The sequence below is a fragment of the Sesamum indicum genome, linkage group LG1, assembly GCF_026168435.1.
Source record: "Sesamum indicum cultivar Baizhima isolate 11 linkage group LG1, ASM2616843v1, whole genome shotgun sequence".
Lineage (NCBI taxonomy): Eukaryota > Viridiplantae > Streptophyta > Magnoliopsida > Lamiales > Pedaliaceae > Sesamum > Sesamum indicum.
The window spans coordinates 22,914,833-22,939,336 of NC_142657.1; the positions used below are offsets into that span (position 1 = coordinate 22,914,833).

Genomic DNA, 24,504 nt, shown 5'->3' on the forward strand with positions numbered 1-24,504 from the left:
TAAGGTGAAATGTTGGTCATAATACCAAATTATGACGCCACTTTTAGTTGAACTCCTTTGTGTGTTTGGTACCCTCTTTTAGGTGAATTTAAGGACTATGCACTTACATCTTTTGTATTTTTATCTGCCTATCATTCTATTTTGCATATCCAATTTCTTAAAATACATCCACTCCTTCACTTTATTTTTTCTATAATTAATCTGAAAACCAAACTTTATGCTTTCTATATATTTGTATTTAATTGAGTTTGATTTCGTCACGGCATCTATCAAATATACAATTTATTTAAGAAAAAAAGTAAATTACAAATTTCACATGTTTTATTAAATCAAAAAATTAGAGTATAAAATGACACGTTTTTATACTTATATATTATATGATAAAGAGATATATGTACTTGAATTTTTATTTAAATAAGATAAAAATATGTATAGTTTTTCCTTTTTCTTCTTTTGTCCTTAACAGGAAGAGAATATTGAATACGAATTGGACTAAAATTAAAAGCGCAGTCATTTTGGGCCTACCCAGTAATAATATAAAATGGGCCATAAATCAAATGTCTCTTATCCACTTTGGGATGGGCCTTATGGAGTTTGCATAAGCCCAAACATGCCAAATATTGCTGGACTCATCACCATTCCAAATATATACTTCATCACATTAAAAATGAATGAACATAATATTGAATTATTTTTTAATCTGATTTTTACTTGTACATTGATATAAAAACTCTTTATTTTTTTCGGACAGAGATATATAATTTTAACTTACCAAATCGAGTTTCTCTTCTCAATTCGATTTGGTAAATAAAAAAATTTGATTTAATTATTATCTAATAATATATATATAAATAAATAAAATCATGCACACCGTATATTTAATTATCCTAGATTAGTATTTAATATGAATTTGAATTTTTTTGTGTATTTCCAGTACTCATTCATTACTTAACTTTGAGTCTGTAAAATATATTAAAATTCAAACTATTTAATTCACAAATTATATATTACTTTATTATAATTAAAAAGATATTTTTTTCAATTAATTTTTTTTATTTAAATTTAAAATACAAAATTATTAAAAAAAATCTTTAAATTATATATATAATATAAGGACAATATTATTCAAAAATTTAATTATAAATATTAATTTAGAAAAAAAATATTATATTAAAAATAGTTTAGGGGTCAAAGTATAGTTTGTCCATTTTTTTTATAAGAAATAAGTTACATAAAAAACACCAATTGAAAGCACTAAGCCCTATACAGCCATACTTTACAACTCACCCACAAACTAAAACAAATTAACAAATCAAGTGTGATTGAAAAGACAAGTCTTGTTATCCACATCAACTCTGTGTGTAATACTTATTACAAGAATTGCCACACACACACACACACAGATACACACACAACAAATAAGGACATGATCAAAAGACAGCCAAATTTTTGCAGGATTTGAGCATCTGCTTCTATCATCACATGGGCACCACATAGTGGATTGGTCTCCTGTGTTTCCCACTCCAATTTTCCACCCCTTCAAAATTTAAATTTAATTTTGATCAAATACTAAGACTCAAATTTCATAATTCATATCCACATGGGGGTCCATCCATCCCACCATCAATCAATGTTCAACACATGATATGGGACCATTTGCTTATTATCATTTTATTTTTCTAAAAAAAGATATACTTTTGTTTTTGGATTTATGAATTTCAAATTAATTGAATACAGTTCAAAATATGTCAAAAAGAATCATACTATTTTCCGTTAGATTCGCCCTGAAATTAAATGATATTGAAAAATCCAAGCACCAGCTATTTGAAAATATTATTACATGTGTTGTGTAATTTAATATTTTTTTTTAAATTATACATTAATTACGCTACAAGTGTAATATATTTAATTTTAATTTAATCGAACTCATTTTAAGATATATAAATATAGAAAGAGAGGGATATTTAAAAAAAAGGGAACATAGAATTAAAAAAAAATAGGGAATTTTGAAGAAATAGAGTAATATTACAACTGATGAGATGGTCCTACCCACTTCATGTTGTCTAATTGAGGTCCTTCACAAATTAATTGGCTATCATTATGTTTTTGGGTAAAGGAATCCTATAACCCTCTAACCTAACCCATTTACATTATTAATAATTTATAAATATTTTCTACAATGTAGGAAAAAGAAAAGTGGGACCGCAAGATCAATTATTTTTGCAATAAACATAAAATTTTAGATGTATTATTTAAATAAAATTCAAATTAATATAAATTTTCATATTTTTCCATTCAAATTCGAACAAAAATTTAACTTAGAGTTTTCTTATTCTTTTAAATACATTCTAATTATTTATTTATGGGTGTAAGGGCTGTGCATGCACTTTAACGAATTCTAGAATAGGCTGGAGGGGTGGGGGGGGGGGGGGGGGGCTGTTCACGGGTGGCACGTGTACTGCTGGCTCTTACCCTCTGTCTTTTTATGTGCTAACGTCTCTTTTTTTTTCTACTTTTTAGGCGTAACGGTCCCAAACAGCCGTCAAGCTCACGCTATCCACATCTTTTCTTTTATTTTATTTCCACTCTACCCCCCTCTCCTTTTATTATTTTGGTTTTCCACCCACTCACCTCCCACGCCAAAATGACTACTTATTTAAGCATTAAAATAAAATTTTTCTCTTTTTAATATAATAAATAATATAACATAATTAGTTATCATGGTCTCTCGTTTATTAAATCAAGAGACTCTTATAAAATTAAAAAAAATAATTCAATCACACAATAACGCTATTTTTTAGAACGAGATTATATGCCCATCACAAGTTTTTGTTTGATAATATATATAAACGTCTCATGTTTGTTTTAAATAATGAATTTGAGTGTATTTAATTTAATTAAAAAATAACTAGAATAAATGTATAGAAAAAGCCGAATTGAAGGATGGTGCTCTGCTGCTAAACGGCAAAAGTTACAGCTTATCTCATTGGCTATCATTTGTCTTGTTTTGAACTTTCCAGAAACCAGTTTCTTGTACTTTTTGATATTAGGTTTTCACCCCTTTTATTTGCAAAATTTGCATCTTAGTCCGTAAATTTGAATTGGGATATCAACTTCTCAAAATATTGTAGGAAAAATAAATTGTAAAGAGACAGACGTGTCTCCAGAAAGTACTATAAATTAAAAATATTTTATAAATATAATTGAAAAATAAAAATACAACTTAAAATACTAAACTATTGAAATAATGTTGGTAAAGGCAAATCCCTTTAGATGTTTTATCTTCAATTATTCATGCATTTTACATATATGATAGTTTTATACGAAGAAAAGATGTAAAATTTATGACAATTCTGATTATTTTATAATTAATGTAAAATGATTAGCGAGTGATTACACAATATAGGTAGCTATTTATTCGAAATTTTGTTTACCTAAATTAGGTTGGGGTGGACTAAACCAATTACAGAGTACGTGTGATATATTTATTTACTTTTTTTTAACTATAAATCAATCAAATCGTAAATATATTATGCTTGTTATGCAATTAATTTAGTTTTGATACAGTCGATTTTGGTTATAATTTTCCCTGGCTACCCAAAATTCCAAAAAGATGTGATTTCGATCATTAGTTGATAAAAGGGAAAAATGCACGTCACCCCCCTGTGATATACGAAATATGCATAATACCTCATTGTGTTAAAAAAATATCAAATTATCCTCTTTTTAAGATAAAGAAATTTACTTCCTAATCCTGAAAGTAACCTACACGCTAATTGATATTTAAGAATAAAATATTATTTTATATTTAAATATAATATATAATATTTATAATATATTTTCATTTAAAAAAAACCCTCCCCCACTCTTCTTCCCCGTTGCACCCCCCCAACTCTTTCTTCTCCGTCGCCCCCCCCCCCCCCCCCCCCAAATCCACCATCCCCGCAGCCCCAGGCCGCCCCCCTTCCCGTCGCTGGCGTCAGCCTCCCTCCCCGACTGTTTCGCACTGCTCCCCCCCCCCCCGCCAAATTTTTCCCTAGCCCGTCGCCCCCCCATCCACCATCCCCCAACAATCGGCCGCCCAGCCCGCCCCCCTTCCTCGTCGCCAGCGCCGCCCCCAACCTTCCCCCTTCGTCGTTGTCGGTCCTCCCTCCCCTTCCCCGTCTGTCTGTTTTTTTCTCTTTCTGTATATATACATATATAATTTTAATTAATAAAAATATGTCATAAATATATTTTAATTAAATTATATATATATATATAAATATATGCTTTTAATCTAGACTGGTGATCAAATTTAGTCTAATTTGGACCATTAATCTTGTTAATTCAATTTAAGCCTTAAATTACAAATCCAACAGCTATTAATAAGAATGAAAATATAATTCTATGATTAAAAATAAAAAAATAAATAATTAAAAATAGCGCGTGAACGGTACAAAATTGCGTGAGGGATTTATTTGCGTTATTATGGAAAAATATAAAGGATTAATTTGCTATTTTTTTAATAAAGGGTAATTTATTCATTTCGTATAATACAAGGGTATTTTGCATATAACTCAATAAAATAAACATTTATTTTAATATTATTTGCCACTAAATAATCAATTTGTAACTGCACGTTTTTGCAATTAATAATAAGATAAAATAAGTTATGAAGAAAAAGATCACAATGCAAAAATGAGAAGTATGGGGGTCTTAGTTAGAATATAGACAAGTCCAAGGGGAACACATGAAATTAGCGAGCCTGAAAAGAATGTACAGTTGTCCACTGACCCTTACCTTCTCAGTATAAAACTCCACTCTCTCCTCCTCACTTCCCACTACCACCATATCCACCAAGCAAAAAAGCTGCTCCCGAGGAAGAAAAGTTTGGAGAGAGAAAACTAGAGAGAGAAAGCAAAGAATGGAGGGGAAAGAGGAGGATGTGAAGCTCGGAGCGAACAAGTTTACCGAGAGGCAGCCTATAGGGACCTCTGCCCAGTCAAAGGACTACAAGGAGGCGCCACCGGCCCCGCTGTTTGAGCCCGGAGAGCTCCAGTCGTGGTCCTTCTGGAGGGCCGGCATTGCCGAGTTCATGGCTACTTTCTTGTTTCTTTACATCACAATTTTGACTGTGATGGGGGTTTCAAAGTCTGGAAGCAAGTGTTCCACTGTTGGTATTCAGGGAATTGCATGGGCTTTTGGTGGGATGATCTTTGCCCTTGTCTACTGCACTGCTGGCATCTCTGGTACCTCCCCACTACCACGCCCCTTGTGTGTGATGTTTTAGGTTCTATTTTGCTACTGTGTGGAAATCTTAATTTGCGGTGCTACTGCTACTGCTAATTCTAGGGGTTTTGTTGGTCGTTGAGCTTGAATCTGAACTCTAGTGTTGTTTTTGCAAGTTTTTCTCAATTTCATGCTTTGATCTGCAAGTTTTTCTGCTTCATTAACCACCTTTTGCCTTTTCGAAAATGGGCTTAAGTTTCTGCTGAAATTCTTTATGATCTTCTTTCCACCGTCGAAATGTGTAAGTATTATGCCTTCTGTAGCTGGGTTGCATGCACTGGCTTCAAATACAACTTACAAACTATTTATTATGCCCACAGTTACGCCTATACAATGCCTTTGATATATCGCCGAAATCTGTAATATTTATCATACTCTAATACCTTTTTGTTCATTCCTGCCATGTTTTCTGTAGGGAATTTCATGTACTGATCTGTTATGGTGTATGAATATTTCAGGTGGGCACATAAATCCTGCTGTGACATTTGGTCTGTTCCTGGCAAGGAAGTTGTCCCTGACCAGGGCAATTTTCTACATTGTGATGCAATGCCTTGGTGCAATCTGCGGTGCTGGCGTTGTCAAGGGCTTCCAGCCTTCTCTCTACCAGACTAAGGGCGGTGGTGCAAACGTTGTTGCCCATGGTTACACCAAGGGTGATGGCCTTGGTGCTGAGATTATTGGGACTTTTGTCCTTGTCTACACCGTCTTTTCGGCCACTGATGCCAAGAGGAACGCCAGAGACTCTCATGTCCCTGTAAGTAGTTCTAAATTCTATGATTAAACATATATATTTGTCTTAGCTAATATCTCCTTAGCCATATTTGTCGCACCTTGAGATGTTTACCTCAGGATAATTTGGTTTTCCTTCAGTCTCTTTTGTTATTGAATAGAAATTGAAAGAATTAGATTTAATTTCATTATATAGATTCCATATATAAGAGGGTAAGATAGATGCTCTTTGATCTGATGAATCTGTCTGCTAATGTGAGTGCGTGGTCGTAGATTCTTACTCTAATATACCAAGAAGCTGGAAATTTTGAAGGAGAGCATTGCGAGATGAGAGAATATTTCTTTCTCTTAATCTGTCTCACAAGATTGATGAACCTAAAATGCTTAAATTGAGCCAAAACAAAGTCTTGACGAATTGGTCAGGCCTGCCAAACTCTACTAATCTGTGAAACAATTGCAGATTTTGGCTCCACTTCCAATTGGATTCGCTGTGTTTCTGGTTCACTTGGCAACCATTCCCATCACCGGAACCGGCATCAACCCTGCCCGCAGCCTTGGCGCAGCTATCATTTACAACAAAGATCACGCATGGGATGACCACGTAAGTTTATTCCTATGTATACCATCAAACAAGTCGTATAACTGTAGAGCGATGAATTATGCGGAAAGGATGCTTGTTGGTTGATATTTTGGATTGACTAATAATGTTGCACTCATTGTTGCTGTGGTGTTGTTTCAGTGGATCTTCTGGGTTGGACCTTTCATCGGAGCTGCACTTGCTGCCCTCTACCACCAGGTGATAATCAGAGCCATCCCATTCAAGAGTGGCCACTGAATATAGACAGCCTTGTTCATGTTATGGGCTTTGAGGTGTTGCAGTTGGTGCTTAAGTGTGAGAGAGACTGCTGATTTCCTGTCTTGCTTTTGTCATGTAGGATTGTGTTTATTGTAGGAGTCACTTTTATGTATTTTATTGGATTTCTTGGAGCTCTTGGTTGTGTGTAAAGAATTGGGATTATTGTAATGTGGCTTTCCTTTCCTTTCAAATGTCAAACACCCCTCCCCCAACTGGAAAAAGAGAAACAAAAGAAAAAAGGAGCAGAATAAGTTGTGACACCATAAAGAACATTCTGGCGGACAAAATTACTACTGGAAGAAGAAAAGATTTCAAATCCATGTTAGGTCCATAAGCTTAATTAATCAGGAAAAGTTGTGTGTTTATTATCTAAATGAATATTCAAGTTGATATTGGGCTATTGTGGACTAAAAGGCCCATCAGAGTCTTGGATTATCTAATCGATAATTATAGAAGGGGTGGCCCATCCTAACTAATCTTTCATGATCAACATACACATGTGCAACAGCCAACAAGGAGACACCGATGTCATTAAATAAGGTGGGGTTACTCTACAAAAGTTTGTATGCAGATTAGAACTACTACTACTATTACTCCTCCCTATGTGCCAAAAGAAGAACCAATAACCTTAAATTCGAGATTGTTTGATGTTGCAACGTATAAATTCAAATAATTCAAGATTGTTTGATGTTTGCAAACGTATAAAGTGAATAATAATACCTGGCACAAGTCAATATCAAAGTTTCTTAAATGGGAATTAACCTGTATACCAACAAGTTTAACGGAGATGTAATGGTATTGAAACTTTTTGAGAAATCATTGAAAAAACAAAAGGAAAGGGCCATATGACCCTAGACTTAAGTTGTTTGATGGCAGAGAATTCAAAGTCTACCTCATCTACTCCCCATCTACCTTATGAAATTGTGAATGACATTTATAAAATTAGGGTGGAGTGGGGCACCTAAAGATGCATGACATTAGAGAAATTTCACCAACAATTTTGAATTAGCCCATCAAACAAAAAAAATCGAATCAACCACAAAATAGGACTTTCTACTAATATTACTGAATATCAATATTTGAACACGCATAAAAATTTAAGAGGTGGTGTAAAAGTAAAACAAGTTTTCCTGACTCTATTATCTTAATTTTTCAATCACAATCCGTATTAGTGATTTGTACTTTTATGAAAGGAGCGAATAGTATTTTTATTATGAAAAAAGACAAAAGTGGTTGAGAGTAATAAATATTTGAAGAAAGTTTGCATGTGAGAGCAATTATGAGATGGTATGTACTAATTTTTAGCAATTACTTCCCAACCGAAACTAGGAAGGACATTTTCGTCATTTCCTCCTCACTGTCAAATACACGTATAATTCCTCTTCAGGCCATTTTCGTCATTTTCGTTCCACACTCCATCTACCTCATTTAAAACCTCAGCTTCCCTCCTCCCTGAAAACATCCACACGCTGACATATATATATATATATGTGTATATATGCATATATCGAATCTACACACAGAGAGAGAGAGAGAGAGAGAGAGAGAGAGAGAATGGCAAAAACAACCGCCTCTGCGGCTGCTGTGGCCGCGCGTTTTCCGTCGATTGAGAAATGCGACACCTCTGGTGAGAATCGTCGCTCTATAGCGGCGGACCTGGACGGGACCTTACTCATCTCCCGTTCCTCCTTTCCTTACTTCATGCTCGTTGCCATCGAAGCCGGCAGCCTTCTCCGCGGCTTGATCCTCCTCTTATCGTTTCCCCTCATCGCCGTCGCCTACATCTTTGTTTCTGAGTCCCTTGCTATCCAGATGCTGATTTACATTTCCTATTCAGGACTCAAAGTTCGCGATATCGAGCTTGTGTCGCGTGCAGTGCTGCCGCGGTTCTACGCTAATGATGTTAGGCCTGAGAGTTATGAGGTTTTCGACAAGTGTGACAGGAAAGTGATTATAACGGCGAACCCTACGATAATGGTTGAGCCGTTCGTGAAGGAGTATTTGGGGGGAGATAAGGTGGTTGGCACGGAGATTGAGGTGGATCCGAAGACGAAGAAGGCAACAGGATTCGTGAAGAAGCCTGGGGTGTTGGTAGGGAAATGGAAGAAGTTGGGGGTGCTGAAGGAGTTTGGAGAGGAGAAGCCGGATATTGGGATTGGAGATCGGGAGTCTGATCATGATTTCATGTCCATTTGCAAGGTGAGTGTTACTTCCTTTTTCGTGATTTTGCGATCAACTAAATTCAGTGTAATGAATAAGATTGATCGAGTTTTACGTCCACTCATCCCATTATTTGGTCGTTTTTACAGGATATGTGTTCTAAGAGCTCTTTATGATATATATACACACACACACACTGGTGATTTTTCAGTAGGAAATTAAAAATATCTTTCATTTCCTTTTATTGTTAGTTCAAATAATCGATTATGTAAATTTGTGTGCATATGCTGTTTTCTTCTTTAGGCAAAAGAGTTGGCATATATAGCTTTAATCAAAATGTTACAAGAATCAACAATCTGACGTTGATCTAATTTTGACATGGACCATATCAAAAATTAGTTTATAGAGGTAAAGAGGGCTTTTCAAACAATCTTTATCTTTTTCATTGAATTGCTTTGCTTGCATGGTTCCAATTTTCCACATATAATAACTTCTGTCATGTTATTTAGCACTTGTCAGTGATTAACTGGTCTAATGGTAATGAGATTAGACCCCTCTTATTATTGATGAAAATCCCGTTTCTGTGTTTAATGAATTTCATTTGTCCCGATATTTTTTGTGTTCTCTTTCCATACGAATTGTAGGCTTTGAACTTTATATATCGTCCCTTTTATATGTGAAGAAGTTGTATATGATTCTAATCGCTTACTCACCTATGCTCAACAGGAGGGATATATGGTGCACCCTAGCAAATCAGCTAAACCGTTGCCACTTGATCGCCTGAAAAGCCGACTGATCTTCCATGATGGCCGATTAGTCCAGTGCCCCACTCCACTCAATGCACTAATCACCTACATTTGGCTCCCATTTGGATTCATTCTCTCCTTAATCCGTGTTTACTTCAACCTCCCTCTACCGGAGCGCATTGTCCGTTACACCTACCCCATGCTCGGTATTAACCTTGTGATCAAGGGCAACCCACCTCCTCCTCCCTCCGCCGGCTCCCCTGGCAATCTCTACGTGTGCAATCATCGCACGGCCCTCGACCCAATCGTCATTGCAATCGCGCTGGGGCGCAAAGTTTCATGCGTGACATATAGTGTCAGCAAGCTCTCAAGGTTCCTCTCTCCAATCCCAGCTGTGGCCTTGACACGTGATCGTGAGGCCGATGCTGCTAGAATCAAGGCATTGCTCCAGAAGGGCGACCTAGTTGTGTGCCCTGAGGGGACAACGTGCAGGGAGCCGTATCTGCTCAGATTCAGTGCTTTATTTGCAGAATTAAGTGACCGGATCGTACCTGTTGCGGTGAACCTTAAGCAGAACATGTTCCATGGCACAACAGTACGAGGTGTCAAGTTTTGGGATGCTTATTTCTACTTCATGAACCCCAGGCCGACATACGAGATCACGTTTCTCGAGAGGTTGCCAGAGGAGATGACATGCAAGGGGGGTGGGAAGTCGTCGATTGAGGTGGCCAATCATGTGCAGAGGATCTTGGCTGGTGCTCTTGGATTTGAGTGCACTCAGTTGACTAGAAAGGATAAGTACATGCTGCTTGGTGGGAATGATGGTAAGGTGGAATCAATATACTCCAAAAAATGAAATCAGAGGGTCAAAGATGAAGTTAATGATGAGTGCAGGAAGGTCTTTAGGTCGTATCTGTGAGGCTGAGGCGGACCGGGGGGTCAGATATTATTTTGTCCACAATTAATAATTGTGTATGAAGCAATTTTATGATGCATTGAACTCTCTCTTTTTGTGCATGAATGGAGTCGTTTAGGGTATATGGTTGATGCTGGTTGTTCTTGCAGTAAATTATTTTCATTTTATGAAAAATAAGTAGTCTATCTATCTTCTTCCACCAGGGCTATTGAAGACGCATTCGCATCGACAGGGTTGGTGAGCTAACCCAATTACTGGTTGGAAACAAAGAGAAATATAACGAGCTATCCAACTATAACAAATGATAATAAAAATTATTTTGTTTGCACTTATAGTGCCTTCATATCTCCTTTTCTTTTTCCTCAACCAACCAAATTAATTTTGTTTATTGGAGAGTTCACGGGCCGTAATTGAATAATTGGACCCGTACACTAATGGGCTTAGCCCAAATAAGCTTCATTTTCTACCATCCTGTTGGGCTTTTTCCCTGCCACTTTCACATCCCACAGAGGGGCTTTTAGTAAATTCAACAATCGACACTCCCCATCATGAATTTCCAAACCCACCCTCGTCTCGACCTCTTACATTCCAGTGTCACCAACGGCGTCTTTAAAACTACAAGGGAGGACATTATCGTCATTTGAGAACCCTGCAGAGGATGCTACCTGTCACTCTCTCAGCCCCTCTCTTCAATTTCCCGCTAACAAGAATAAAGTTGCAGAAAAATACAAAAAAGAATTGGTATGAAACGGCTCCCAAGATGTTACTGTTATCCACTTCGGACTCGGAAGATTTGATTTGAAATTCATTGTAGACCTGGAGATTTGAAAATATAAAGCAAAACATACGTACGGATTCTGGTTAGAATGGCAATCAGCGCCGTAGTTTCACACCGGAATTTCGGCTCCTTCGATCGGTTCTGGTAATTGTTTGCTAATTATGGCACCGTTGTTTAAATTCCTGTCTTCTGATGGTAACTTTTTAGATATTGACACTGTTTTAGTCGAACTGAGCTGAGAGATTAATTCTTAAGAATTTCAATGTTAGGACTTAAAATTGCATTCGGTTTGACACTGTCTGGATTTTTGAAGTACTGATGCATTATGCATTTCCAAAATTCTAGTAATTGCTTCGGAAAGTTCAAAGTGTAGGACACTGAAACAATTTGGTCTGTAGAATGTCCGTTAGTTATGGTATTTTTAGACTGTTCTGGATGTGTCCTCTTATTTGCTTGTGTTACCAGGACGACTTGCCTACAGATCATCAAAGATGTGCGACATTTTGACTACAAATGATAAGTTTATATTTTTGCCTCTAGCTGAAGTATCTTAGCATATTTGCTGCAGCACAGATTCTTGGAGGCATATGGGCTGATAAAATAGGTGGGAAGCTAGTACTTGGTTTTGGAGTAGTTTGGTGGTCGGTTGCAACAGTTTTCACACCTATGTCTTCCAGAATTGGGCTTCCCTTCTTACTCATTATGCGTGTCTTCATGGGAATTGATGAGGTTAGCTGCTCGCATTCTTGTACATAGATTTGCTATATGTTGCTTGTCAACCCAAAGTTTCGTGAGTCACAACCAGCATATATTCATACTTCTGAAGTTAGATTTTAAGCTGAGTATATAGCATATACTCCCGGAGTTCTTCTGTAATGTGAATTTTACACGAGAAAGTATTAGATAACTTCAAACACAATGATCAAATCGATTTCTATATATTCTTTGTACTAAATGTTGCTGTTCGTGATGCATTTTAAACAATATTGGCCACAATTAACCTCCGCCCCTCAATGGATGTATTATAGACTAGCTCTTGTATGACAAAGTTCTGAATCAATTCATCCACATTCTTGCTCAAAGTTCAAGAATCTTACTTGTCTAGACATGGTGTTCTCTTCTAATAATGAGGTTTTATTTTATAAATCATGGTGTTGCTATGCCTGCTAGAATAATTTGTTGTCAAAATGGGTTCCCGTGTCTGAAAGATGCAGATCTCTTGCACTAGTATACAGCAGCATGTATCTTGGATCAGTTACCGGTTTGGCATCTTCACCCATGTTGATCCACAATTTCAGGTGGCCATCTGTTTTCTATTCTTTTGGATCCCTTGGAAGTACCTAAGGCCTCACTTCCTTCGGCCGCATATCGTCTGATGGAGGTGAATATGTTCCATATTCTCCTAATACGTGATTAAATAATTAATTACTGAGCACTCATTCTAATTGCTTTCCCATACTTTTGTGATTGTTTGCATAGGTTTTGAAGTTCAGCCTTAGCCGTGTTTGCAAACATAGGTGGTTGGATTACTGATTTCCTCGTGAGCAGAGGTGTTTCCATCATAACAGTTCACAAGTGTTGTTGGGTAGGACAGCGTTTGATGCTGTTCATCATACAGATATAGTTGGGCTTAAGTGTAGTGAGTCTTCTGCAATTCTCTTGTCACATGATGCAGCAATTGGGTTTCTAGGCCCTGCTTTCTTCCTTACACAGACTTAGTAATGAGAAGATGCCCGCTTTAGCAGTGCTATGCATGGTGTGCAGCCAGGTTCAAGCCATTCTTGTTGCATTCTCCCCTTTTATCTCACAACTTGAGACAACTTGTGTATGATTTTTCTACAGGGTTCGGATGCATTCTCTCAATCTGGATTATACTCCAAGAATCACCAAGATATTTAGCCACGTTATGCAGTAAGTGCTTCTACTTTTTCCTGTTGTAAATATTTGACAGTTACCTAAATATAACGATTGTCAGTCTGATATTCTAATCCTAGTATGGTGCTTCTATTGCAGGGAGTACGATTGGGTCTGTGCTGGTGTAGTTGCCGGCGTTTTTGTGACTGCTGCAACTGGATACATACTTTATTTTCTTAAGATACTCTTTTGGCTTTATGGTTCTTATTGGCAACTTCTTACCGTATTTGGTCTATTACCGATTGATTCTTGCTTTATCTCAGGTTCTTGGGACGATGTGTTCAAAGTGGCTGTTGCATTGTACATCATAGGCACATTAGTGTTGAACTTCTTTTCCACAGGAGAGAAAATTCTTGACTGGGTTAGTCAGAATATGTAAAAAGATTTGTTAATTTACCATGTAAAGAATGCATCTAAAGAAAACTTAGAGGGCCCCAGTTCGAATAAGTTGAACAAAACCCCCTCTAAACACAACATTTTCTTTTCTTTAGCTTTTTTAATTACAGTCCATCAAATGCCAAAGAAAACCTCAAATGGACAAATATATGAATTCTGCTATTCTGACATTGTTGCCTTTCTGTTGCAATCAATGATTGAGATGTATAATCTATTTCTGGTGAAGACTCCAGTAACAAATTACTAACCAGACATGCAAGTGAAAAAAACTGGTGTTTCAAGTCTTGATTAATGCTTTAGATATGTTTGTAGAAGGATTGAATTAAGTACTCTACTAAATTCTCAGCCAAAAAAGGAAAATTGGATAGGTTGATTACAAAAACTGTCGGAAATAAGAATATAAAGAATCAGAACAATAACAAAACCCAAAAATTAATAATAAAACAAGGAAAAAAAAAAAGATGAATAATTTGTAATTAAAAAGTGAAGGGCAAAAAAGGAGAAGACATTGGCTGGCTCCACACCTTTCTTCATCTTCCCGCAATGAATGGTTGTACCTTCAAACATGAATCCCATGAGGAGGAGCCGAACCATATTTACTTACATGCATTCAAACCAAAATTAAGCCACGCACCCATCCGTGCATGTGACTTTGTCTCACAAATATTGTCAGAGAACCACCCACAGCCACCCTACCCAACAATTTCCTTAATCATCACTCCAACCACCGCTTTAAACCACCCCAACCACCACATCTACCCCTACTCCTCCGCCGCCTATGCAATTCATCAACTTCTCTCCGCCCCCTAATTATTCATTATACTTGCAACTATTGGGCTTAAGTCCCTTGCACGAACATCCACTTTAAGCCCATGCCTCATGAACAACGTCAATGACATCTTCTGCTCCACTTTGTGGCCAGCTGCCATCGTCAACCGGTGGCGGAGCAGCACAGCCGCCGCTATCGATTTCATTTGCAGATATGCCAAGTCCTTCCCTAGACATATTCGTGGCCCGGCATTGAACGCCACGAACTTGTAAGAATCGTGCATCACAAACTTGTTGCCATCCTCGGACAACCACCTCTCCGGCTTGAACTCCAAGCAGTCGTCCCCCCACGTCGACTTCATCCGCCCCGCCGAGTATATCGAGTACGTAACTGACGACCCCGCCGGAACAAATGTACCATCCGGCAAAATGTCGTCGGCCACCACATGCTTCGAGTCCTCCGGCACCGAAGGGTACAACCTAAGAGTCTCAGATAATGCAGCTTTCAAGTATACTAAACGGTCAACTTCTTCAAATGCGAGTGGCTCGTCGGCCCACCTGTCCACGTCAGAGCCACGTGTCTCGATCAAAACCGTGCATATCTCGTTCAAGATTTTGGTTTCCACCCTTGGATTCTGGATGACCAGCCAGAAGAACCAGCTCAGCGCGACGGATGACGTATCTCTTCCAGCTAGGATGAAGTTGAGTGCCACGTATCGCAAGAACTCGTCCGAGTATGATTCTTTCTTCTTCATGAATCTTGACAGCAAGTCATCGTGTGGGTTGGCATCCTTCTGCTGAGTCATCAGCTCGAGCTTACGTGTACAGATGACACCGGATAGATACTCGTCCACGTGAACAAGGCTTCGGCTCAAGCTGACTTCCATTCCTAGCCGAAGCCATTTCTTCAACTTCCATATCACTTCTGGGAAGATGAACCTCTGCAGGGAAGCCTCGGTGGCTCGGTCGAAAGCCGACGCGAAGCTGTTATCCGGGAGGCCAAGAGCCAGCGTCTCCGGGTCCTTCCCGAAAGTCAAGCCGCAAATGTTATCGAAAGTGAGCCTGAGCAAGAGATCCTGCAAGTCCACCGGCTTGGCTTCAAGCTGAGCCGCCTTCAAGATGGGGCAGAATCGATTCTTGATGGAGCGGTTGACCCATCTAGCCATGGCTTGGCGCAGAGTCCGAGTAGTGAACTCTAGCGCAGCCGTCTTCCTCTGGAAGAGCCACGTGTCGCCATCGGAGTTGAAAATCCCCTGGCCCAGTAGATCATGGAAAACGGCTTGCCAAGTCGGGCCCTTGGGGTAATTATCGAACCGGGCTTTCAAGATGTGCTCCAAGTTCTTGGGGTCACAAGTGACGGTCACAAGGCCTTGCTTTCGGGCCAAGAATGGCACGGCACAGATGCATGTCTGGTACGTGCCGCCGCAGGCGCGGAGGTTGTCAGCGATCCAGTCGTGCATGCGGTCGGCATTCTCGATGAGGCCGGGAAGACTGCCCAAGAGGGGCCACACACGCGGGCCCTTGAGTGATTTGGAAATGAAGGTGAACCAGAGGAGGTAACAAGTGACGGCAGTAAATAACAACAATGCTAACGAGATATCCATGTTAGAAAAACAAGAAGATGTATGAGGATGTTTTGTTTCTGTGTTGTGTAAGGGAAAAGGATGTAAGAGGAGGGAAGAAGGTATGTGTGAGAGAGAGGTGAAAGAATATGAGGAGAAAAAGGGGATTTATAGAAGAGAATTGTAATGAAAAGGGTAATAACTAAGGGGTTGAATTACTCTTTTTTATCTCACTTTAAACAATCAGATGCAACCACCATAAATGCATTCCAGAGGCAGTTGAAGAGATTTAAGGACACAAGAGTCAAAAGGACAACCCAAAGAGGAAACCACTCTGTCAAAATATCAAATACCATCACCACAAACTAATTACAATGGTTTTCTTTTCATACAACCCCTCTCTCTCTCTCTCTCTCTCTCTCTCTCCCTGTGTACAACTAATCCTTGCAGTGCAGAGAGAAGAGCTGTGGCCTTTATTTCAAGCATTTAATGAATGGAAATAAATGAGATTAGTTGAGAAAGCATGGTGAATGTAGGGATTCTTGTAATAACACACAAAGCTGCAGAAAAATAGGAAAACTTGGCTGTAATGATTTGGCTGTTTGCTTCTTTTTCCCAACTTTATACACAGGATTTGTTTATCAAATTTATGAGGATCATAAATGGAACATGGGTTGGAGCTTATCAGTTCGGTGAACAACCCACCCACAATTTATAGCACCAATCTCATTTTCGTGAGTCAAAAACATCACAACAAAATAAAATAAAAATTCAATCTTTATCCCGTGCCTCTTGGATTTTACGTCCAAAACCACAGTAAAATTGTGTACATTACCAAGGAGATTGAGTATTTGACCCTCTTCAATGCCCAAGTTTGTTTGCAGTAGCAGAACCAAAGTCAACCTTCTGATCATGATTTTCCTGCCAATAAAAAAGTCAACCCTGCTGCCACATAGTTTTCGCTTTGGTAAAACAAATCTTACCTGAATTCTTGGAATTTGAGCCTTTTTTTCTGGTCTATCAGATTGTTGTAACTCAGAGGAGAGGAGAGGAGGTTCATCAGAATCGTTGGATGATGATAGATAACACGCATTTCCTAAGCGGCTAAGATACTTGAACTTGAGATGTTTTGACTTTCTTCACAATAAAGGATTGGTATTGTCTTGTCCCGGATCCACGAGCCCCTTGGATATCAAAATTATTACCAGACCAATTGAATCTGTATTGGAGTTTCATTGTAAACAATTCATTTGAGTTATTTAATTCAATTTTACAAGATATGTACTTTATCAATTTTTAATCCATACATATGGTCTGAACTATTACAAGTGACTTTGTCTCTCAACAATTTTCCACATTCATCAGACAATGGGTATTGAACCAAAAATAGCAATTGTAGTATAACTATCCTGATTAATTGAGTGAAACCTTTCTAGAAATCGCTATTGTCTAATGGATTCCATAAAAATAACTCATTCTTCACACACAAACGTGTGTGTTTGTGTATTAACCATATATGATCAGTCCAAATATCCAACAAGCATCTCAATTTGTATTCGCACAATTCCTCAATCGGTCAATTGCACAATCCTCAATCCTCCCAACTTTTGCATGTATATGAAGTTCCAGAGCGATAGTAAGTATAAGAATCAAGAGCATTCCTCAAGTCAAAATCATTTGACAGGCAGAAGGCGATTTGATTACAAATAAACAAGCCAAAGCATATGAATGCTGACTAAATGATATAAACAGGGGGCTCCAGGGGAAAAGCAGGAAATGGTGCTTGCACTTGCAAAAGATAGACAAACAGTACAATTTCTTTCCCACAGCTTCACATTCCGTTGAAATCCCAAAGAAACCAAATGATGGGCGTTTTAGCAAGCTGGAGCACTTCAGAACTTGGGAACAATAGCAGCCACGCTTTGATGTTGGACCGTTCTTGAATTGGCTGGATTCCATTTCCACATGTAGCCAATAGAGCTTTGCTCTATTCAAGGTTAACCTTACTTATTGCATCAGTTGAAGGCAACATGAGTATTGAACAATATATCACCTTCTGTACAAGTATTTTGACAAGGGGAACTTCAGACTCCTTGCTATCTGTAAGCCAATTTAAAACATCATATCAATCACTACATTAAGGATGATTCAGAAGCACGGATGACCACACAAAACCATAATTTGATATATACCTTTAAAGCCATATCTTCAGATATTGTGGAGCGGTACCGTGTTGAGCCTTCCAGTGGACAGCTTCCTCCTTTGGTAATAAAATTGGCACTGCATAGACTGGATAATTGCAAGAGAATGTCAGACATCAGTCCACTAGCAGAGCCCTCAGCTTCCAGGCCAGCATTTTGTGGTTCTTCGTCATCATGTAAATACTCTGCAACAGATGTGATGCATTGAAATATGGCCAACAACCTTTCTAGAGGGAAAGTTCCAGGTCCTTTCATGAGTAACTCTTGTTCTTTAGTTTCCTTCTGCTCCATTGATCTTTCAGAGCCCCTAAAATATGTACAGAACAGAACAAAATTATTTTTCCCACTTTTAAAGTTCAACTTTAGCGCAGAAAAAGTGAAATTGCCAAAAAAGCAGTTGCAATTCTAGAATAACTCTTCAGGGAGCACATGAGCTATAACAAACACCATACAACAGGTAACTCTTTTCTCCTGGTCATTGAGGTAGAAGGACATATCCTGAAGATTATTTTATGTTTATTAACTAAAACTAATGTGATATATATACTTCTATAGTTAAATTGAAAGCAGTAGGCCCTCATCCTTGTACAGGCATGCTCTTGCTAAAACTTGAGATGCGCAATCCTCCAGCGATTCTTGAATAACAACCAGAAGAAGACACAACATACTTGGTAAATTCTGAAAAACATAAAAATGATCCATACACCACAAGCTTCAATTGATTTTTGTTTCAATATAAATTTTCCGAGCAAACCCCTATATCAAAGACTCAATTATTTACAGACTAAGCAAAAGCGGTAATTTGCCAGCATATAAGAGAGAAAGGAGTTGTTTTTGAAAAGATAAGAATAAATTTCCAAGGGAAACAAGACCTATATTTGCAACTTCATAGTTTACACTACCATCAGATATCTTTGTGGTCAAACCCTTACTTTCTCTTTCTTTTCCGATTGTCTGATCCCCCTGTTGAATCAAAAAGTGAGGCATCAAGGGTTGCTGGATTTCTTGAAGCGAGAAATGCAGAAATAAGCAGATATTTTGCAGAAGTAGACATATGGAAGTCGATTTCATCTAGAGTTTCAAAAGCTCCCAATTTCTTTGTGGTATTCTTCCTCAGGGTCCTGTCTTTGTTAGCTGAGGGTTTGAGCAGAGGTTGAAAAGAAACACTGGACGTCTCATTCAGGGAAAGTGAGATGAATGGTTGAAGATGACTAAATAATTTTCTCTTCATGTCTTCATTAGGGACAGCCCCCAAATCACCAAGAGGTTCACAATACTTCTTGAATAAAGGTAAGAAGGCCGTAGATAATTCGTCAATCCGTCTTGTAATTCTACAGAAAGGTCTCAGCACCAAACTGTTCAACAGAAAAGCAAAGATATGAATAAAGTTAATTCTTCTATGAACAAGATGATAAAAGTAAAACATGTTGCAAGCAATAATAACTAAAGTGAGATACATACTCCAGAAACGAGGAATAAAGCTTGGGATTTGCTTGATTTTTCATGAATATAAGGCGCAAATCATCTTCTGTGTAATCAGGAAAATAGACAGGAAATGGCTCGACATAACCTGTGTCTGATTGAAATGTATCAAGAGAAGTCCTACTGATGAAAATCAGACCAAGCTCTGGCATTTTCAGAATATCATACAAATTGAACAAAAGGGGTAATATACTAAAACTCTTATCCCATTCTCTAACAACCTCAAGATTATCAAATATCAAGTAAACCATCCTCCCATTAACCTGCGAAGACGACTTCTTGGAGCTCAACTTTCCAGGATTCCCTTTGAGACTGTCTACAAGAGTACTCAAAGCTTCACGCAGTAGGTTAACAAAATCAGAGGGCTTTTCACATCGCTTAGCACTCAAATAACCATTGCTCTCGTTCTTCCTGTGAAGCAAAAGCTGATTCAAGATGGACTCAAACAGTATCCGGGGATTATAACAGGTGATGCAGCTAGAGTAAATGAATGGGCGGGTCAAGTGCTTGAACATCTGAAGTATAATGCTTGTCTTTCCTGTTGAAGCGCCTCCATAGAGAAATGTCGGAACCAGGGGGGAATCCAAAGGGCCCAAAAGATTGATTAATTCAAGAATTTTTGTTTGCCTCCCTGGAAAGGAATTGATTAACTCATCGAGACTTATGCATTCACCATGGAACACAAGATCGTCTACTGACGAAGATTGCAACTTATTAGTAGCTTTTGAAGCCTCTACTGGAGCTTTTAGACTCGGAGTGCTACAAGAAGACAATCTTGTGGTTCTTCTACTGATCTGTGGGCTTTCCTCTTTACCCATCTCTGTTAAAATGCACAAAATCATTTATAGAAAAAGAAGAAGAAGAGGCAGGAAAAAATAACAGAACTCTTTCTCAGACTAAATGAACATGCATAGATTTATAAAATGAGTACCTAATTTAGCCGTGGTGACTGGTGTGAGAGAGAGAGTAAAAATGGAGTTAGATGTATATAAATGTGAAGAGCAGTTCGTATTTCTATTCTCCCCAATACAAATAGAAGTTTTTCTTTACCAAATTTGCCATCATGTTTCCAGATAATAATCGTTCATTCCAATTACCAAACAAAATTCCAAAGCCTAATTTACCATAAATACCATATGTTAGTAACGAATGAAAGATTACACCTTAGTTGCAAGCTGCAACAGTTATGCACCATTTACGTTATAATTTCGAGCCTGCAACAAGATTGAAAACCCAGAAAGAGACTGTCTCAACTCTTACTGCCCATAAACCGGTACACATTCATTCCTCAGCAACAAATCCAAACTTAACCCCGGGGGGAAAAAACGAAGAAGAGAAAAGACATTCCCAGCAATCAAGGCGAAAAGCCCTAATCCCCAATCTTAGCACAAACCTCATCCTGTTCTCATTCCCCCATCTCCGCTGAAAACCTCATCCCATTCCTATCCTAATCCAGAAAATTTTCCAATGGAAAAAAAAAAAGAAAAAAACCAACAACAACAACACAGTCTATACACTAACAGACCAAAACTACACAACCCAAAACAACGATTTCAACTACACACACGACAAACAAACACCCGCTTCCCCCTAAATCAAATTCAAACCCACCAAACTAACACAAACCAAGTAAGCAAACAAGATAACTTGCGCCGCTGTTCAGGGAAGTAGAGTACCTGAAAATGAAGAAAAGAACAGAGTTCGCCAAAAGGTAGCTTCGAGTTATGGAAATGGCGGCAATCATCGAGAGCAGAAAACGGCTGACCGCATCATTACTGAATTGTGGGCTTCTAAAATTCGACCCAAATAATGTATTCATTTGTGTTGGGCCCAACAAATACAGAAACTTAAATGTAGCCCAATTAATGGCCCATCAGTTAGGCCCATATTCGTGGGCCTCCTCATGGAAGTACTCTTCTGGTGTGGCGGGTAACAAACAGAATGTTATCTGCAAATTTTCTCTTCTTCTTCTTTTTGTTGACATAATAATTAATCTTCAAACACACAGTGATGGGGGATCTCTACGCTCTGGATTTTGATGGGGTCCTCTGCGACAGCTGCGGAGAGAGCTCTCTTTCTGCTGTCAAGGTTTTGCTGATGTTTTGATTATGGGTTTTTGTATTTATTGTAATTTGATGTTTTTGACTAAACATTTACTTCCGTTCAGTACCCTCTTTCTGCTGCTGAGTTGTCGTATTTTGTGTGCTTTTCTTATAATTTGATGGAATGCATCCGAAGTACTTTTATTCTTTACTCGCATTTATTTAGTTCTGTATGTATGTTGTTCTTTTTTTCCTCTAATTTGGTCGGGTTTGGTTCATTGGTTAGGCTGCTAAAGTAAGATGGCCGAGTCTGTTCAGTGGGGTGGAATCATCTCTGGAGGATTGGATTGTTGATCAGATGCATATAGTAATGTTTTCTTCCTGTCTTTGATGCTCTCTCTCTCTCTCTCTCTCTCTCTCTCTCTCTCATTTCAGGTTTAACTGAATGCTTTGATTCTCTCTCCAAAAAAATGAAAATAAAAATAGAATCTTTTAGAGTTCTACAGCAAAAAGTTTGACGGTTTTGCCGTTCTTAAATACGGTTTGACTGTACAAGCAGCACTTGTAGCTCAGAAGATATAGGAATCCTCAAAAAGAATAAAAGAAATTAGGATGTCATTAATGGTTAGATATTCTGGAAATGATGGGCTGTTAACTGGTTTCAGGTTCGACCGGTGGTAGAAACTGGATACGAAAATGTATTACTTGTGAGGTTGCTGCTGGAGACCCAAATTCCTTCTATTCGGAAGTCTTCAGTGGGTGTCTTACGTGTTAATCTACTCCTTTCACTATTTGATGACTGAAATCCCTAACATATTGGATCTTCTTTATGTGTAAGGTCGCAGAGGGACTTACGGTTGAGGGAATATTGGAGAATTGGATGAAAATAAAACCTGTAATTATGGAAGAATGGAATGAGAATAGGGATGAGCTAATCGATCTCTTTGGAAAGGTGAGGGATGAGTGGATGGATAATGACTTGGCTACCTGGATAGGTGCAAACAGGTAATTTTTTGTTTTTCTGATCAGGTGTTATATTACTCATACACCAGCCTTTGTATATTGACTCTATAGGTTTTTACAATTAAGTGGCTTAGAATTTAGATGCAGGAAAAAGGTCTCCTGTTTCAAAAGTGCATAACAATGCCTGCTAAATCTAAAGGTCTCAGTTTTAGCATGGCTCTGCCTCTTCTAATTCTATATAGCTATTCTTTGTGAACTCGAAGATACAAGGAAATATGGCAAAATAACAATACCACGAAATTTGCACTATTCCCTCCACATGGGAGCAAAGGGTTGTATTCGGGTTTTTGGTAAATCCTTTGCTGTGCTAAACTTTTGAACGAATGCGGTTGTTCTTTTACTGGTAAACAAACAGAATGGTCTCTTTATGTATTCAATGGTTCGTTTTGATAACAATGGTTGCTCAAAGATGGTACGAATTCCATTGATTGCCTGCTTCCTTGGTTGTTTAATTTACAAACTAGGATAGGTTTAAATGTCCATGTAAGGAACTCCCAAATGTTTATTTTGTGATGTCTCTCAAGTTCAGATTCTACTAGTTATTTATATTCTTGGGTGTTGCTTATTCTGTCAGGTTTCAGTACTATCCCTTGTAAATTTTGATCAGTCTTGTTCATAACCCACAGATTTTATCCTGGTGTTCCTGATGCCCTGAAGTTTGCTAGTTCAAAGCTCTATATTGTCACAACAAAACAGGTGAAACCAATTTAACACTCTGATTCAAAAACCCATGGCATCAATGAATTTATTACACCAGCAGTATCATGTGGAATCTTCTTGTGTCAAGTTGGAGAAAGTTCCATCTTAATTAGACATTTATAATTATCTTGTCATTTTGTACCTTAATGTTGTAAGGCTCTGCTGTCGTTAACTGGTTGCTAGATTCTTTATAGAGCCGTTTTGCAGATGCTTTACTTCGAGAGCTTGCCGGAGTAACTATTCCTCCTGAAAGAATCTATGGTCTGGGAACTGGGTAAGTATTTTCAGAATAAAGAGTTAAACCAAAGAAAAGAAACAACATTAACTTTGATCTTATCAATGGAAAAATTTGTCAGTCCAAAAGTAAAGGTGCTGAAGCAACTCCAAGACATGCCAGAACACCAGGGCCTAACCCTTCAGTAAGATCATATATTTATAGACATTAAGAGCAATTTGTAACGTCTTTCAATATTTATTTTTCTAAAAATAGAACTTGTAGGAACTTATTTTGTGTTCTATGTTGGAAAAGCTTTGTTGAAGACCGACTTGCGACTCTGAAGAATGTCATTAAAGAGGCAGAATTGGACAAATGGAACCTCTATCTAGGTAATTGAAGCTCTCGTTGGCTGACAAGCTGATGTTTATATATATTTCTCGTTATCTCTGCTATTATATTATTTGGATTCTTAAGACAAAGAAAGTGAAGCAGGGGATTGGGGCTATAACACTCAAAAAGAGAGACAGGAGGCTGCAAGCATTTCCAGGATTCGCCTTCTTCAGTTGTCGGATTTCAGCAGGAAGCTAAAATGATCGCATTGGTGCAAATTTGGGCACTTTAACTGTATTATTTTCCACATTATCGTATGGATAGCAGGCGAATGTTGTTACTGTATGCATACATATTTAATTGTTTCTAGATGATGATCATCAGTAACTAATAGTAATATTTGTGTTAAGATTA

The 24,504-nt window shown here is 38.1% G+C and overlaps 5 protein-coding genes across 8 annotated transcripts; 3 read left to right on the forward strand and 2 right to left on the reverse strand.

Annotated features, from left to right (window-relative positions):
• The first annotated feature begins 4,814 nt into the window (after positions 1–4,814).
• Positions 4,815–7,039, forward strand: LOC105172689 (aquaporin PIP1-2). Its single transcript, XM_011094229.3, has 4 exons — positions 4,815–5,231; positions 5,730–6,025; positions 6,461–6,601; positions 6,740–7,039. The coding sequence occupies exons 1-4, from the start codon at positions 4,907–4,909 to the stop codon at positions 6,833–6,835; spliced, it is 858 nt and encodes a 285-aa protein (XP_011092531.1). The 5' UTR covers positions 4,815–4,906; the 3' UTR covers positions 6,836–7,039.
• Positions 7,040–8,346: 1,307 nt separating this feature from the next.
• On the forward strand, positions 8,347–10,800 carry GPAT4 (glycerol-3-phosphate acyltransferase 4). The gene is made up of 2 exons (XM_011094249.3): positions 8,347–9,055; positions 9,743–10,800. Exons 1-2 carry the CDS (start codon positions 8,411–8,413, stop codon positions 10,616–10,618), a joined length of 1,521 nt encoding a protein of 506 aa, XP_011092551.2. The 5' UTR covers positions 8,347–8,410; the 3' UTR covers positions 10,619–10,800.
• Positions 10,801–14,105: 3,305 nt separating this feature from the next.
• On the reverse strand, positions 14,106–17,237 carry LOC105172724 (cytochrome P450 86A8). Its single transcript, XM_011094280.3, is given in 3 exon segments — positions 14,106–14,575; positions 14,578–17,017; positions 17,080–17,237. Coding segments are annotated over 2 exon segments (1,638 nt in total). The 5' UTR covers positions 16,139–17,017; positions 17,080–17,237; the 3' UTR covers positions 14,106–14,498.
• Positions 17,238–17,683: 446 nt separating this feature from the next.
• Positions 17,684–21,616, reverse strand: ORC5 (origin recognition complex protein 5). 4 transcript variants are annotated; one of them, XM_020692921.2, is made up of 5 exons: positions 21,456–21,616; positions 19,759–20,599; positions 19,230–19,652; positions 18,289–18,604; positions 17,684–18,196 (listed from the first exon to the last, which is right to left on the reverse strand). In XM_020692921.2, the coding sequence occupies exons 2-5, from the start codon at positions 20,595–20,597 to the stop codon at positions 18,146–18,148; spliced, it is 1,629 nt and encodes a 542-aa protein (XP_020548580.1). In that variant the 5' UTR covers positions 20,598–20,599; positions 21,456–21,616; the 3' UTR covers positions 17,684–18,145. The 4 variants fall into 4 exon arrangements, with proteins under 4 accessions (XP_020548580.1, XP_011092594.1, XP_011092603.1 ...); XM_011094292.3 differs by lacking the exon at positions 21,456–21,616 and adding an exon at positions 20,943–21,449; XM_011094301.3 differs by lacking the exon at positions 21,456–21,616 and adding an exon at positions 20,711–21,449.
• Positions 21,617–21,708: 92 nt separating this feature from the next.
• LOC105172743 (ribosomal RNA small subunit methyltransferase G) lies at positions 21,709–24,499 on the forward strand. Its single transcript, XM_011094314.3, has 9 exons — positions 21,709–21,867; positions 22,108–22,188; positions 22,487–22,576; positions 22,660–22,826; positions 23,471–23,540; positions 23,738–23,817; positions 23,900–23,962; positions 24,073–24,149; positions 24,253–24,499. Exons 1-9 carry the CDS (start codon positions 21,790–21,792, stop codon positions 24,351–24,353), a joined length of 807 nt encoding a protein of 268 aa, XP_011092616.2. The 5' UTR covers positions 21,709–21,789; the 3' UTR covers positions 24,354–24,499.
• Positions 24,500–24,504: the final 5 nt, after the last annotated feature.

Coding starts and splice junctions, on each gene's coding strand:
- ORC5 (XM_020692921.2), bottom strand. CDS start 20,597: ATGGGTAAAGAGGAAAGCCCACAGATCAGTAGAAGAACCACAAGATTG. Junction 19,653..19,758: donor CTTTATTCCTCGTTTCTGGA/GTATGTATCTCA, acceptor TCTGTTGAACAG/TTTGGTGCTGAGACCTTTCT. Junction 18,605..19,229: donor AATCGGAAAAGAAAGAGAAA/GTAAGGGTTTGA, acceptor TACATATTTTAG/GGGCTCTGAAAGATCAATGG.
- LOC105172743 (XM_011094314.3), top strand. CDS start 21,790: ATGGGGGATCTCTACGCTCTGGATTTTGATGGGGTCCTCTGCGACAGC. Junction 23,818..23,899: donor ATCTATGGTCTGGGAACTGG/GTAAGTATTTTC, acceptor AAAATTTGTCAG/TCCAAAAGTAAAGGTGCTGA. Junction 24,150..24,252: donor CAAATGGAACCTCTATCTAG/GTAATTGAAGCT, acceptor AAAGTGAAGCAG/GGGATTGGGGCTATAACACT.
- GPAT4 (XM_011094249.3), top strand. CDS start 8,411: ATGGCAAAAACAACCGCCTCTGCGGCTGCTGTGGCCGCGCGTTTTCCG. Junction 9,056..9,742: donor ATTTCATGTCCATTTGCAAG/GTGAGTGTTACT, acceptor TATGCTCAACAG/GAGGGATATATGGTGCACCC.
- LOC105172689 (XM_011094229.3), top strand. CDS start 4,907: ATGGAGGGGAAAGAGGAGGATGTGAAGCTCGGAGCGAACAAGTTTACC. Junction 6,026..6,460: donor CCAGAGACTCTCATGTCCCT/GTAAGTAGTTCT, acceptor AAACAATTGCAG/ATTTTGGCTCCACTTCCAAT. Junction 6,602..6,739: donor ATCACGCATGGGATGACCAC/GTAAGTTTATTC, acceptor GTGTTGTTTCAG/TGGATCTTCTGGGTTGGACC.